Below are 17,155 nucleotides of genomic sequence, written 5' to 3' on the forward strand. Positions count from 1 at the left end.
CATGTTTAATTCTAGTGTGTTGAATAAACATGTATTCGCTCCCAGCTGCGTTTTGGTCCGCTTCCTCGTCACCAGGCGACGATCGTTACAGAACACCCCACCAACAACGGACCAAGCAGCGGAGGAGGGCTGGCAAGGACAAGGAGCAGCACAAGGAGAGGCACCAGGAGAAAGGCTATCTGGAGTCATGGACTTGGGAGGAAATCCTGGATGGGAAAGGACCATGGGCTCAAGCTGGGGATTATCGCCGCCCGCAGTGGGAGATCGAGGCGGCGAGAGCTGAGAGGCGCTGGTATGAGGAGAGGGAGCGCAACGGACACGGGAGGCAGCCCCACAATTTTTTTTGGGGGGGGCACACGGGGAGATTGGCGGAGTCAGGTGGTAGACCTAAGCTAACTCCCCGTGCTTACCGGAAGCAGCGTGGCTCTGGTAAGACACCGTGTTATGCTGTGGAGCGCACGGTGTCCCCAGTGCGCGTTCAAAGCCCGGTGCGTTACATACCAGCCCCCCGCAAGTGCTATGCGAGTGCAGGCATCAAGCCAGGGCGGATGGTGCCAGCTCAGCGCGTCTGGTCTCCGGTGCGCCTTCTCGGTCAAGGTTATCCTGCGCCGGCGTTGCGCACTGTGTCTCCAGAGCGCTGGGAGGGTCCAGTTCGCCTAATGCCTGCTCTCCGCCCGTGCCGGGCCAAAGTGGGCATTCAGCCTGGAGTGTGGGTAAGGAGTGTCCGTATCAGAACTCCAGTGCTCCCCCACAGCCCGGTTTATCCTGTGCCTCCTCCTCGGACCAGGCCTCCAGTGGGTCTTCCCATCCTGGTCCGTCCTGTGCCACCTCCCAGGACTAGGCCTCCGGTGGGGCCCGCCAGTCAACAGTCGTCGGAGCTGCCCGCCAGTCAACAGTCATCGGAGCTGCCCGCCAGTCAACAGTCGTCGGAGCTGCCCGCCAGTCAACAGTCGTCGGAGCTGCCCGCCAGTCAACAGTCGTCGGAGCTGCCCGCCAGTCAACAGTCGTCGGAGCTGCCCGCCAGTCAACAGTCGCCGGAGTGGCCAGACTGCGCTGAACTGCCGGAGTGGCCAGACTGCGCTGAACTGCCGGAGTGGCCAGACTGCGCTGAACTGCCAGAGTGGCCAGACTGCCCTGAACTGCCAGAGTGGCCAGACTGCCCTGAACTGCCGGAGTGGCCAGACTGCCCTGAACTGCCGGAGTGGTCAGACTGCGCTGAACTGCCAGACTGCCCAGACTGTCCCGAGCTGCCAGACTGCCCTCCGGCCCGGCCCGTTCCTGCTCCCCGCACCAAGTCAGTGGTGCGTGTCCCCAGTCCTGTCCGGCCCGTCCCTGCTCCCCGCACCAAGTCAGTGGTGCGTGTCCCCAGTCCTGTCCGGCCCGTCCCTGCTCCCCGCACCAAGTCAGTGGTGCGTGTCCCCAGTCCTGTCCGGCCCGTCCCTGCTCCCCGCACCAAGTCAGTGGTGCGTGTCCCCAGTCCTGTCCGGCCCATACCTGTTTCCCGCACCAAGCCCACGGTGCGTGTCCACAGTCCTGTCCGGCCCGTCCCTGTTCCCCGCACCAAGCCCACGGTGCGTGTCCACAGTCCGGCACGGCCCGTGTCCGGTCCACCGGTGCCCAATCCTGTTCCGGTCGACGGCTCCGCTCCGGAGCCTGAGCATGCCGCTCCACAGTGGTCCAGTCCGGGCCAGAGGGGTAGGGTTAAGGTGAAGGCGGGGGAAAGAACACGCCCGGGGCCAGAGCCTCCACCGAGGGTGAGGCGCCCACCCGGGTCCCCCCCTAATAGACTTAAGTTTGGTGCGCCGGGAGTACGCACCGTTGGGGGGGGGGTTCTGTCATGCCCTGACCAGGTGAACTCGGGGATATTGGGTCAGGGTGTGTCATGTTAGGTATTTTTCCTTGGTTTGTGTTTTGTTTACGTTTTAGCCTTGTGTAGGCTCTAGGTGGGAAATTCTAGGTTGGGTTCTGTCGATTCCCAATCAGAGACAGCTGTCGCTAATTGTCTCTGATTGGAATCACATTTAAGTGCTGTTTTCCCCACGCTGTTTGTGGGGTGTTGTCTCGTTATTTGAGCACGTAACGTATTGGCAGTTTTTTCTTGATTTTGTGTACATGTTTAATTCTAGTGTGTTGAATAAACATGTATTCGCTCCCAGCTGCGTTTTGGTCCGCTTCCTCGTCACCAGGCGACGATCGTTACATTAGCGCAGCCAACTAGGCTCGTAATTTAACAATTGCATTCGTATTTACAGATGGAATACAAGTTTGTTATTAAAACCTCTCTGGGATATGTGGGACGGTAGCGTCACACCTCGCCAACAGCCAGTGAAATAGCAGAGCGCCAAATTAATCAAAAATCTCATAATTCAAATTTCTCACACATACAAGTATTTTTCACCATTTTAAAGATAATCTTCTCGTTAATCCAACCACAGTGTTCGATTTCGAAAAGGCTTTACGGCGAAAGCATAGCATTAGATTATGTTAGGACAGCACCTAGACAAGAAAAACCACACAGCCATTTTCCAAGCAAGGAGAGGCGTCACAAAAAACAGAAATACAGCTAAAATTAATCACTAACCTTTGATGATCTTCATCAGATGGCACTCATAGGACTTCATGTTACACAATACATATATGTTTTGCTCGATAAAGTTCATATTTATTTCCAAAAACCCCATTTTACATTGGCGTGTACGCCAAAAGCTTTACGGCGAAAGCAAACTTTGCAATAATCTGAGTACAGCGCTCAGACATCAAACAAGCCATACAGATACCTGCCATTTTGGAGTCAACAGAAGTCACAAATAGCATTATAAATATTCACTTACCTTTGATGATCTTCATCGGAATGCACTCCCAGGAATCCCAGTTCCACAATAAATGTTTGTTTTGTTTCGATAAAGTCCATATTTATGTCCAAATACCTCCTTTTTGTTCACGCGTTCAGTCGAGTAATCCAAATGCACTGTGCTCGCGCAGTAAGTTCAGACGAAAAGTCTAAAAAGTTCTATTGCAGTTCGTAGAAACATGTCAAACGATGTATAGAATCAATCTTTAGGATGTTTTTATCATAAATCTTCCATAATATTCCAACCGGACGATTCCTTTGTCTTCAGAAATGAAAAGGAACACACCTAACTCTCACGGTAGTGCGCGCGATTGAGCTCATGTCATTTTCTCAGTCATCTGATTCCAAGAGCTCTTATTCTCTCCCCATTCACAGTAGAAGCATGAAACAACGTTCTAAAGACAGTTGACATCTAGTGGAAGCCTTAGGAAGTGCAAAATAACCCCACAGACACTGTATATGAGATAGGCAATCACTTGAAAAACTACAACCTCAGATTTCCACAATTCCTGTTTGGATTTTTTCTCAGGTTTTTGCCTGCCATATGAGTTCTGTTATACTCACAAACATCATTCAAACAGTTTTAGAAACGTCAGAGTGTTTTCTATCCAAATCTACTAATAATATGCATATCTTAGCTTCTGGGCCTGAGTAGCAGGCAGTTTACTACGGGCACGCTTTTCTGCTTTTCATCCGGACGTCAAAATACTGCTCCCTACCCCAAAGAAGTTTTAGGACACATGAAAGTTCACATGTTCTAGAAGATATTTCTCCCAAGAAACGCATTTTGATAAAAAAAATGAAAAAGACGTTCAAATGCCTCTCCTGTGAAGTAGTGACGCGCGACATACGCCTAGCTTCTTGAAACTGGTCACATTTGGTATATAATGTTACTGCAAGAAATGCTTAATTCTGCAGGCTATGTGAAAGGTTACAGCCCTAATGTCAGTGTCTAGATTTCAGTTTCCCATCTGAATAGTAGGCTACAGTTCCCTTGATGTGCCATAGGCCTATTTGAAGGCCCTGTCTTGTGACTGTCGAATCTGTATAGCACCTCGCAATAATCACACACTGCTATCATACTATTTTACCACTTCACCAAATCTTTCGCAAACATTACTTTTACGGCCCTGCCTTCTCATTATTTTCAACTCTCCATTTCATAGCTTTTCTCTTACTGAATTAAACTCTGACATTGTCCCATTTGCCTCAGTGGATCAACATTGACTTTTTCTGCCCTTTCCCAAAAGCACTAAAGCTTATACTCTTATGCACTAATGCCAGATAGCCTAAAAACAATTAAAGATAAATGTCAATGTAGCCTATAGATAAAATTGCACAAGAATTTTATATTTGTATTTGTTATATATTGTTTTCTCTATTCAAGCTGCCCGCCACACACCCGCCCTTCATCCACACCATATTTCATGACCCTAAACCTGCCCTTCCCGTGGATATAACCACGGGACATGAGTCAACCCGTGCATCACTAATAGTTTTGACCCACTTCTGCCTCAACTGATTCACCTCGACTTAGCTACAGATGTCATTAAAACATTACCTCAAGGTTAATGTTTATGGTAGTTCTAAGTAGGAGGGGAAGGTGTATGGGGTTAGGGTTTGACTTTGGTCAACGGTATGTGGGTCAGGTTAAGGGGTCGGGTTAAGGTTAGAGGTCACGGTCAGGACTGACTATTGGACCATGGGCCTGTCCTGAGGAGAAGCAGAGAAAAACGCAAAGGACATGCAGCCCTATGCTCCACATGGAGTAAAGAGGCTTAAGTAAGTCAGAACTGACCTGTTGTGGCTGTCCTCGGGGTCGTGCAGCGTTGCGTCGATGCCACTGTCCGTCTCCACATCCTCGTGCATCTCTGGCTGGACTAGGGCTCCCGTGTCTTCATCGGTGAACATCTCACACTCGCTGTAGGTGCTCTCCGAGCCCAGGTAGGCACTATCCGTCACCTCGTTCTGCTACAGGAGAGAAATAGGAACATTTTAGTAATCTTATTAGATCAAGTTGGGAATCCTATAACTTCACAATAGTGGTCCAAAGTATCTGGGACAGAGAGAGAGTTAAGTGGACATCGTTTAAATTGAGAAATCATTAACAGGTGACTAAAAATAGCAGTATGAGGGCTGGTACAGTAGCTGATATGTGGGTGGACTGTATGTATTAGCTAACGAACAGTAAACACACCCAGTTGAGAGGTGATGACTACATACTGTAGGCTGTATTGTATACCAGTTTGAATGTTACACCCTACTTTTTTCCTAGCTGTAACTTTGCTGACAGACTTGCTGACAAACAGGTAAAAAACGTTACTTGACAACCAACATCATAACACGGTCATAACCATGTCATAATACGTCATAACAGCTGACACAACTTTGTCATTACACTGTCATGACACATTTTTACCTGTTGTGACATACACTACATGACCAAAAGTATGTGAACACCTGCTCGTCGAACATCGCGCAAGCCATTTTAGCATTTGAATGCTTAAGGTGCCACGCAGATGTGCAAAATCAGGAACAGGCCTCATACCTCGCGTTGGTCAACGTGTGAACCTGGGCACAGTGAGCAGTTTGACAAGGCTACTGATATTCCCTGGGGTTGGTCAGCATGAAAAATAACTTGCAGGTCATTGACTGTCAACACAATTACATGCTTAGTTCTACACTGAAGGAGGGGACGCATCAGTTCTACATCTGCATGGCTTGCTGTTTGGGGTTTTAAACTGGATTTCTGTATAGCACTTTGTGACATCAGCTGATGTAAAAACGCGTTTTATAAATACATTTGATTGATTGATTGATTGATTGATTGATCAGTTGTCACAAAAGATGAGGTATTTTCAGAAGGAAGAAAGTCATATGAGCAAAACATTTCAGTGAATCTGTGATTCGTAATGTTTGAATACATTTGCTGACCAATGCTTGATACATTTGGATCGGTTTGGGGTCTGTGGAACGATGTAGTCGTATCTTAAACATTTGAATTGTCACAAGCATACAATATTGGTCAGTACTTGAATAACATATAGTGCATTCATAAGGAATTCAGACCCCATCCCTTATTCTAAAATTGATTAAAAATATTTTCAAAATCCCTCTATATACACACACAATACCCCATAATGACAAAGGGAAAAGAGGTTCTTAGAAATGTCAGCAGTTTTATTTCAAATACAAATAAATACCTTATTTACATAAGTATTCAGACCCTTTGCTATGCGACTCGAAATTGAGCTCAGGTGCATCCTGATATGGGAGGTGCCCAAGAACCTGATGGTCACTCTGACAGAGCTCCAGAGTTCCTCTGTGGAGATGGGAGAACCTTCCAGAAGGACAAACATCTCTACAGCACTCCACCAATCAGGCCTTTATGGTAGCATGGCCAGACAGAAGCCACTCCTCAGTAAAAGGCACATGACAGCCCGCTTGGAGTTTGCCAAAAGCCTCTTAAAGGACTCCCAGGCCATGAGAAACAAGATTATCTGGTCTGATGAAACCAAGATTGAACTCTTTTCCCTGAATGCCAAGTGTCACGTCGGGAGGAAACCTGGCACCATCCCTGCGGTGGAGCACGGTGGTGGCAGCATCATGCTGCAAGAATGTTTTTCAGCGGCATGGACTGGGAGACTAGTCAGGATCGAGGGAAAGATGAACGGAGCAAAGTACAAAGAGATACTTGATGAAAACCTGGTCCAGAGCGCTCAGGACCTCAGACTGGGGTGAAGGTTCGCCTTACAACAGGACAACAACCCTAAGCACACAGCCAAGACAACACAGGAGTGGCTTCGGGACAAGTCTCTGAATGTCCTTAAGGCCCTCAGACCGCGGAGGAGGTGAGGGCCTTGGGAGTGTGGTGCCAGGGAAATAACCTCTCACCCAACATCAACAAAACAAAGGAGCTGATTGTGGATTTCAGAAAACAGCAGAGGGAGCAAGCCCCTATCCACATCGATGGGACTGCAGTGGAGAAGGTGGAAAGCTTCAAGTTCCTTGGCATACACATAACTGACTAACTGAAATGGTCCACCCACACAGACAGTGTGGTGAAGAAGGCACAACAGCGCCTCTTCAACCTTGGGAGGCTGAAGAAATTTGGCTTGGAATCTAAAACTCTCACAAACTTTTACAGATGCACAATTGAGAGAATCCTGTCGGGCTGTTTCACCGTCTGGTACGGCAACTGCACCGCCCGCAACCGCAGGGCTCTCCAGAGGGTGGTTCGGTTTTTATTGGTCACATACACATGGTTAGCAGATGTTATTGCGAGTGTAGCGAAATGCTTGTGCTTCTAGTTCCGACAGTGTAGCAATATCTAACATGTAATCTAACAATTCCACAACAACTAACTAATACACAAAAATCTAAGTAAAGGAATGGAATAAGAATATATACATATAAATATATGGATGAGCAATGACAGAGCGGCATAGGCAAGATGCAATAAATTGTATAAATTACAGTATATACATATGAGATGAGTAATGCAAGATATGTAAACATTATAAAGTAACATTATTTCAAGTGACTAGTGACCCATTTATTAAAGTGGCCAATGATTTCCAGTCGGTATGTAGGCAGCAGCCTCTCTGTGTTAGTGATGGCTGTATAACAGTCTGATGGCCTTGAGATAGAAGCTGGTTTTCAATCTCTCGGTCCCAGCTTTGATGCACCGGTACTGACCTCACCTTCTGGATGGTAGCGGGATGAACAGGCAGTGGCTCGGGTGGTTGTTGTCCTTGATTATCTTTTTTATTTAACCTTTATTTAACTAGGCAAGTCAGTAAAGAACAACTTCTTATTTACAATGACAGCCTACCGCTGGGCCAATTGTGCTCCGCCCTATGGGACTCGCAATCACGGCCGGTTGTGATACAGCCTGGAATCAAACCAGGGTCTGTAGTACCGCCTATAGCACTGATATCCAGTGCCTTAGACCGGTGCGCCACTCGGGAGCCCGAATGGCGCAGGGTTTTTGAGACTGCACTTGAAGAAACTTTCAAAGTAGTGATGGACTTCGTTTCTCTTTGCGCATTTGAGCTGTTTCTTCCATAATACGGACTTGTTTTTTTTACCAAATAGGGCTATCTTCTGTATACCACCCCTACCTTGTCACAACAACTGATTGGCTCAAACGCATTAAGGAGGAAAGAAATTCCACAAATTAACTTTCAACAAGGCACACCTGTTAATTGAAATGCATTCCAGGTGACTACCACATGACGCGTGCTAAGAGTGTGCAAAGCTGTCATCAAGGCAAAGGGTGGCAACTTTGAAGAATTTGTTTAACACTTTTTTAGTTACTACATGATTCCATATATGTTGTCTTCACTGTTATTCTACAATGTAGAAAATAGTAAAAATAAAGAAAAACCCTTGAACTTTTGACAAACTATGTAAATGTAATATTTTTTGTCTTTTTTTTTGCAAACATTTTTAAAAACCTGTTTTTGCTTTGTCATTATGGGGTAATGTGTAGATTGATGAGGGGAAACAAATATTTACTACATTTTAGAAAAAGGCTGTAACATAACAAAATGTGGAAAAAGTCAAGGGGTCTGAATACTTTCCGAATGCACTGTATTTTATAGTCTTTTTTGCTCATGTTTTTCAAGGGTGCCAACAATCTTTCAATACTAGAACATGAAAAATGGTTCCGTACTAGAATTTTGGTTACTTTCGGTACTTCTGTGAAAATGTGTCTCACAGATCAACTCTGTCCATCAACGCAGCTGCTGTCCCCCTACAGCACACGGCGTGCACAGTGCCTGTTCTACTTACTAATTCCTAGCCTGCACTGGGAGTCTAAGCTGCATCACGTTAGCTCCCTACTCATGCTGCACAGAAATTAACACAACCGAATAATGCGACAAGGCATGTCTACATTTTGAAACTTAATTACTGTTTGCAAAACAATGTTCATGCACGCTACAACACTTTGCAATGCTTGAAGATAATTAGCTTACAACTGAAACTAACATCGATTCACTACCTGTAGTACTTTGTTTGTGATGATATGCAAACCATAACGCAAAAGATTCTGATTTCAAAGCTGATTGCCACCAAAAACACTCTCCATCACATCTCTCCATCAGCCAGATTATCTATTGAACAGTCAGTGTATGTGAATAGTGCACAGACGGGCAGCACCCATTGTAATTCATTATAGGTCATATTTTATAGAAATCTGGAGATTACTTTAAGCCAACCCTTTTCATGGCACAGTGTAATATCATCAATCATAGACAGTTAATGAGTAACAAAAGAGTAGCCTATTTTCAGAGGAGATCATATTCACAATTTAACTGTTGCCAATGGTGCTTAAAAGCCAATTAGAGCAACGTCCAAACAGCGGTTGGATTTTAACAGTGAGGAGGCTGACAAAGTCGCTGGATTTTTTTGCCAGTGAGGCTTTTAATTTAGAAGTTTAAGAATTGATACAGCTGCCGAAACCTTACAATATATATTCTGAACAAAAATATAAACGCAACATGTAAAGTGTTGGTCTCATGTTTACTGAGCTGAAATAAAAGAACCCAGAAGTTTTCCATACATACCAAAAGCTTTTTCTCTCAAATATTGTGCACAAATTTGTTTACATTCGTGTTAGAGAGCATTTCTCCTTTGCCAAAATAATCCATCCACCAGACATGTGTGGCATATAAAGAAGCTGATTAAACAGCATGATCATTACACAAGTGCACCTTGTGCTGGGGACAATAAAAGACCACTAAAATGTGCAGTTTTGTCACAGAACACAATGTCACTGTCACAGCTGTCTTCAATAAAGGACCAAAATGCAGCAGAGTTAGTGTTCGTCATCTTGAATTTAATAGAAAGAATACTATAACAAAAACAAACTGAGAAAACTGACAGCCAACAGTCCTGTCAGGTGCAACCACACTAAACAAGAAACAATTACCCACAACCCCAAAGAAAAACACACACTCCTATATAGGACTCCCAATCAAAGGCAACTCAACACACCTGCCTTCAATTGGGAGTCCTAATCACCAACAACAATTCACACACACACACAAAAACCCTGCCACATCCTGACCAAAACGAATCCAATTCCTCCCTCTGCTGGTCAGGATGTGACAGTACCCCCCCTCAAGGTGCAGACCCCGTAATGCACCTTACAAAAATAAAACACAACAAAAAATCCCCAACACCCCAACAAAACCAATAAACAATAACCCCTAAACAATAAGGGAGGGAAGGGAGGGTGGCAGCCGTCAACGACGGCACTGTGCTACACCCTCCCTCCCCAACCCACCTATCCTGGAGGTGGCTCAGGTGCAGGACGTGGACCTCTCTCCACCTTCGGCGTCGCCCACTTCGGTGGCGCCGATAGCTGCGCCTGGCAGACGGGCCACTCGGGCTGGGCTGGAGGACAGGCGGGCCACTCGGGCTGGGCCGGCGGACAGGCGGGCTACTCGGGCTGGGCCGGAGGACAGGCGGGCCACTCGGGCTGGGCCGGAGGACAGGCGGGCCACTCGGGCTGGGCCGGAGGACAGGCGGGCCACTCGGGCTGGACCGGAGGACAGGCGGGGCACCCTGGCAGATCCGGGCAGGCGGGCCACTCTGGCAGATCCGCGCAGTCGAGCCACTTTGGCAGACCCGGGCAGTCGAGCCACTCTGGCAGCTCCGGGCAGTCGGGCCACTCTGGCAGCTCCGGGCAGTCGGGCCACTCTGGCAGCTCCGGGCAGTCGGGCCACTCTGGCAGCTCCGGGCAGTCGGGCCACTCTGGCAGCTCCGGGCAGTCGGGCCACTCTGGCAGCTCCGGGCAGTCGGGCCACTCTGGCAGCTCCGGGCAGTCGGGCCACTCTGGCAGCTCCGGGCAGTCGGGCCACTCTGGCAGCTCCGGGCAGTCGGGCCACTCTGGCATCTCTGGGCAGACGGGCCACTCTGGCATCTCCGGGCAGACGGGCCACTCTGGCAGCTCCTGACTAGCGGGCGGCTCTGGCGACTCCTGACTGGTGGGCGGCTCTGGCGACTCATGACTGGCGGGCGGCTCTGGCGACTCATGACTGGCGGGCGGCTCTGGCGACTCATGGCTGGCGGGCGGCTCTGGCGACTCATGACTGGCGGGCGGCTCTGGCGACTCATGACTGGCGGGCGGCTCTGGCGACTCATGACTGGCGGGCTGCTCTGGCGACTCATGACTGGCGGGCAGCTCTGGCGACTCATGACTGGCGGGCAGCTCTGGCGACTCATGACTGGCGGGCAGCTCTGGCGACTCATGACTTGCGGGCAGCTCTGGCGACTCATGACTGGCGGGCAGCTCTGGCGACTCATGACTGGCGGGCAGCTCTGGCGACTCATGACTGGCGGGCAGCTCTGGCGACTCATGACTGGCGGGCAGCTCTGGCGACTCATGACTGGCGGGCAGCTCTGGCGACTCATGACTGGCGGGCAGCTCTGGCGACTCATGACTGGCGGGCAGCTCTGGCGACTCTTGACTGGTGGGCAGCTCTGGCGACTCTTGACTGGCGGGCAGCTCTGGCGACTCTTGACTGGCGAGGCTGGGCTGACGCACTATACGCCTGATGCGTGGGGCTGGTACTGGACATGCCAGCCTGGAGACACGCACCTCCATGCTAGTGCGTATAGCGGGAAACACCGGACCGTAGAGGCGTACTGGCGGTCTTGAGCGCAGGGTTGGCATCACCCCTTCAGGCTCGATGCTTACTTCGCCCTGGCACATGCGGGGCGCTGGTACTGTGCCTACCGGCCTGAAAATCCCAGGCCTCACCACAGCCCCAACCCCAAAGCACGGGACCTGTCCAGTCTGTTTCAGCCTAAACAGGGTACGGGGAGCTGGCCTGGGGCTCCCTTCTCGCCCCGTCAAACAGCCCTTGTGCCCCCCCAAAAAAAATTCTTGGGGCTGCCTCTCGAGTTTACTAAACTCTTCCATAGCCCTGGAAACGCTCATCCTTATCTCCGCCCACGTCCATCCTTCTTCCTCGTTCGTCCGCTGCTTGGTCCTTTGGTGTTGGGTAGTTCTGTCACAGCTGTCTTCAAAAATGGACCAAGGCGCAGCGGGAATGTGAATACTCATACTTTTAATAAACTCAAGTAAGGTTTCCACAGGAAAAACAATAAACACGATAGCAACAGTTTTGCAGGCTAACAAACGCAGTGCAAAAACAACTACCCACAACCCCAAAGAAAAACACACACTACTATATAGGACTCCCAATCAAAGGCAACTCAACACACCTGCCTTCAATTGGGAGTCCAATCACCAACACAACACTTAACACACAAAAACCTGCCACGTCCTGACCAAAACTAATACAATTGCTCCCTCTGCTGGTCAGGACGTGACAATACTAAAGTTCAAAAGCTTGGGGTCACTTAGAAATGTCCTTGTTTTTGAAAGAAAAGCAAATTTTCTGTCCATTAAAATAACATCAAATAGATCAGAAATACAGTGTAGACATTGTTAATGTTGTAAAGGACTATTGTAGCTGGAAACAGCTGATTTTTAATGGAATATCTACATAGGTGTACAGAGGCCCATTATCAGCAACCATCACACCTGTGTTCCAATGGCACGTTGTGTTAGCTAATCCAAGTTTATAATTTTAAAAGGCTAACTGATCATTAGAAAACCCTTTTGCAATTATGTTAGCACAGCTGAAAACTGTTGTGCTAATTAAAGAAGCAATAAAACTGGCCTTCTTTAGACTAGTTGAGTATCTGTAGCATCAGCATTTGTGGGTTCACTTACAGGCTCAATATGGCCAGAAACAAATAACTTTCTTCTGAAACTCATCTATTCTTGTTCTGAGAAATGAAGGCTATTCCATGCGAGAAATTGCCAAGAAACTGAAGATCTCGTACAACGCTGTGTACTACTCCCTTCACAGAACAGCGCAAACTGGCTCTAACCAGAATAGAAAGAGGAGTGGGAGGCCCCGATGCACATCTGAGCAAGAGGACAAGTACATTAGTGTCTAGTTTGAGGAACAGACGCCTCATAAGTCCTCAACTGGCAGCCTCATTAAATAGTACCCGCAAAACACCAGTCTCAACGTCAACAGTGAAGAGACGACTCCGGGATGCTGACCTTCTAGGCAGAGTTCCTCTGTCCAGTGTCTGTGTTGTTTTGCCCATCTTAATATTTTATTTTTATTGGCCAGTCTGAGATATGGCTTTTTCTTTGCAACTCTGCCTAGAAGGCCAGCATCCCGGAGTCACCTCTTTACTGTTGACGTTGAGACGGGTGTTTTGCGTGTACTATTAGGCAGCATACAGTGCACTCGTACTACAGTGCTCGAAGCAAACTGATGGAATAACAGTCGAAAGAAAAGGTTTAATCTTGTGGAGGCAGCAGAAAGGATTAATAAATAGTCAAAGTCCACGCACGAGATGAGCCAAGAATTTCAGATATGCTCACCGCAGCTGAAAAAACATAATATAATACATGTGTATATACGACCAGAGACTCTAACCATTCAATATTTGGTCGAAAAAAAAACAATGTGAAAATTCTGCAGGATGTCATTGGACTCTGTGCCAAACCGTAGTGTTCAGCATGCGGAATATTCACGGAGTGTTAATGATAGCTTTGCTGGCCACTCGCTGAATTACTGTGGAATGAGTGAGGGCGCAGAGAGTTCAGCCAAGGAACTCTGTATGCAAAGGGACAATGGTAACAGCACAACTGGACCACACAAGTTGATAATATATTACAAATGGGCAGTCACATTGGTATACCACGCTATACCACTATATAGGACTGCTCATTCACATTAGACCACCCTGGCCCATATCATGCTGCTTTATGTCGGGGGGTTCATTAATATTCTGTGCAGTCACACTGCTATTATAATGTATGTGTTGAGTGGTCATACTGCCAGCAGTAACTGTAATGTAACCAATAACTGTGATAACTATATCCAATGACATCACCTACCTCATCGTACTCCTCTGGGCAGCCCACTGCTCCGTCCCCTGGGCTGAAGTGCACATCGTAGAGCTGGGGCTCTGTACCTGCAAACACATACAGAACAAAGTCAACACAATGCTATTGTAAAGACAGAGCCAATATGCCACGAAAACAATAGAACACTGCCACTACACATATGTAATTAGGTAAGCAGAGTAAATAGGGTCAACTCAAAGTGAACAAAGATTTAAGTTAGAGCAGTGGTATTCAAACTTTTTTGTCTCGTGACAACACTCCAAATCTAATGACACAACCTTATATTTTCAACAAATAACCACAATGAAAATAATTATCAAAATGAAAAGAAACCAATGTATACATTTTCTAGGGTTAAGGAATCTTATTTTTCAAATTATCTTTCTCAAAAACGTTTTTATATTGTCCCATACAATAATCTGGATTCTTAATTTTTGGTAAAAAAAAAAAAAGTATTCAAATTTGAGCAACCCCACTGCAGTTCACCCGGGGTTGCAACCCCAACTTTGAATATCACAGAATGAAATAATGAAAAATAGGCTGCATTGTGTTTAAGTCAAGTGAATAAAAAAAGGATTTCAACTTTAAAAGTATACACAAGTATACGAAACATTAGGAACACCTTCCTAATATTGAGTATCCCACCCTTTTCCCCCTCTGAACAGCCTCAATTCCTTAGGGCATGGACTCTCGAAACCACTCCACAGGGATGCTGGCCCATGTTGACTCCAATGCTTCCCACAGTTCTGTCAAGCAGAGTATATGTCAGCAGAGTTGAGCTGTCGGAAATTCCGCACCTCACTCCACATCCTTTCCAACTCGCCGCTAAAAACCCCTCCTCGCTCACAGGAAAAAACTGCCGCTCCAAATTTGCTCAATTCATTAAAATCAACCTTTAACACCCACCTATTTTTGTGACTACCTGGACCAACCATTTGGTTTTGAAGTATTGAAAACAAACCATATGATTGGAATACAAAGTTTTTGAATAAACATGAAAAGGTGACTGTAAAAAAGCACTCATCCTTTCAAATAGGCTACATGTGTTAAACAGCACATGAACACTAAATAGGTCAGGAGCTAGATAGGTAGCCTAAGAAGGAGCCTATTATATAAATTCTATAGCCTACAACTAAATACACTGCTCAAAAAAATAAAGGGAACACTAAAATAACACATCCTAGATCTGAATGAATGAAATAATCTTACTAAATACTTTTTTCTTTACATAGTTGAATGTGCTGACAACAAAATCACACAAAAATAATCAATGGAAATCCAATTTATCAACCCATGGAGGTCTGGATTTGGAGTCACACTCAAAATTAAAGTGGAAAACCACACTACAGGCTGATCCGACTTTGATGTAATGTCCTTAAAACAAGTCAAAATTAGGCTCAGTAGTGTGTGTGGCCTCCACATGCCTGTATGACCTCCCTACAACGCCTGGGCATGCTCCTGATGAGGTGGCGGATGGTCTCCTGAAGGATCTCCTCCCAGACCTGGACTAAAGCATCCGCCAACTCCTGGACAGTCTGTGGTGCAATGTGGCGTTGGTGGATGGAGTGAGACATGATGTCCCAGATGTGCTCAATTGGATTCAGGTCTGGGGAACGGGCGGGCCAGTCCATAGCATCAATGCCTTCCTCTTGCAGGAACTGCTGACACAATCCAGCCATATGAGGTCTAGCATTGTCTTGCATTAGGAGGAACCCAGGGCCAACCGCACCAGCATATGGTCTCACAAGGGGTCTGAGGATCTCATCTCGGTACCTAATGGCAGTCAGGCTACCTCTGGCAAGCACATGGAGGGCTGTGCGGCCCCCCAAAGAAATGCCACCCCACACCATGACTGACCCACCGCCAAACCGGTCATGCTGGAGGATGTTGCAGGCAGCAGAACATTCTCCACGGCGTCTCCAGACTCTGTCACGTCTCTCACATGTGCTCAGTGTGAACCTGCTTTCATCTGTGAAGAGCACAGGGCGCCAGTGGCGAATTTGCCAATCTTGGTGTTCTCTGGCAAATGCCAAACGTCCTGCACGGTGTTGGGCTGTAAGCACAACCCCACCTGTGGACGTCGGGCCCTCATACCACCCTCATGGAGTCTGTTTCTGACCATTTGAGCAGACACATGCACATTTGTGGCCTGCTAGAGGTCATTTTGCAGGGCTCTGGCAGTGCTCCTCCTGCTCCTCCTTGCACAAAGGTGGAGGTAGCGGTCCTGCTGCTGGGTTGTTGCCCTCCTACGGCCTCCTCCACGTCTCCTGATGTACTGGCCTGTCTCCTGGTAGCGCCTCCATGCTCTGGACACTACGCTGACAGACACAGCAAACCTTCTTGCCACAGCTCGCATTGATGTGCCATCCTGGATGAGCTGCACTACCTGAACCACTTGTGTGGGTTGTAGACTCCGTCTCATGCTACCACTAGAGTGAAAGCACCGCCAGCATTCAAAAGTGACCAAAACATCAGCCAGGAAGCATAGGAACTGAGAAGTGGTCTGTGGTCACCACCTGCAGAACCACTCCTTTATTGGGGGTGTCTTGTTAATTGCCTATAATTTCCACCTGTTGTCTATTCCATTTGCACAACAGCATGTGAAATGTATTGTCAATCAGTGTTGCTTCCTAAGTGGACAGTTTGATTTTACAGAAGTGTGATTGACTTGGAGTTACATTGTGTTGTTTAAGTGTTCCCTTAATTTTTTGGAGCAGTGTATATTGTGAAGCATGGGGCCAGCAGCATACCACCCTGCATCCCACTCCTGGCTTACTTCTGAAGCTAAGCAGGGTTGGTCTGGATGGGAGACCAGATGCTGCTGAAAGTGGTGTTGGGAGGCCAGTAGGAGGCACCCTTTCCTCTGGTCTAAAAAAATATTCCAGTGTTTGGGGACATTTACCTGTGTAGGGTTCTGTTTTTCATATGGGATGTTTAAACACGTGTTCTGACTCTCTGTGGTCACTAAAGCTCCCATGGCACTTGTTGTAGGGGTGTTAACCCCGGTGTCCTGGCTAAATTCCCCATCTTACCATCATGGCCACCTAATCATCCCCAGTTTACAATTTGCTCATTCCTCTCCCCTGTAACTATTCCCTAGGTCGTTGCTGTAAATGAGAACGTGTTCTCAGTCAACTTACCTGGCAAAATATGTGAGTGCAACACACTAGGCTGGCAGGAGCATTTAAACATTTTGTTGTATTAAATCATTAGTCTATAAATTGCACATATATGCTGTGACTTAGAATTAAATACACATTTAAAAAAAAGCCTAATTAGGATCTGTCTACAGTGCTTTTGAATTAACTTTTAGAAACACGAGTTCGGCCAAAGTCTGTGGCTTCTCAACAGCT

General features: G+C 47.2%; 1 protein-coding gene across 2 annotated transcripts in view; it reads right to left on the minus strand.

The window, feature by feature from the left end:
* The window catches only part of LOC115200915 (rab11 family-interacting protein 3-like), a 108,109-nt gene that overhangs the window by 55,576 nt on the left and 35,378 nt on the right, over nt 1-17,155 (minus strand). For both annotated transcript variants that reach the window (XM_029764030.1, XM_029764031.1), the window contains exons 3-4: nt 13,794-13,870; nt 4,650-4,822 (exon numbers count right to left, since the gene is read on the minus strand). In XM_029764030.1, coding sequence (XP_029619890.1) covers nt 4,650-4,822; nt 13,794-13,870 — 250 coding nt within the window. The remainder of the gene's footprint in view (nt 1-4,649; nt 4,823-13,793; nt 13,871-17,155) is intronic.

This window comes from Salmo trutta, chromosome 10 (genome assembly GCF_901001165.1).
Source record: "Salmo trutta chromosome 10, fSalTru1.1, whole genome shotgun sequence".
Classification (NCBI taxonomy): Eukaryota; Metazoa; Chordata; class Actinopteri; order Salmoniformes; family Salmonidae; genus Salmo; species Salmo trutta.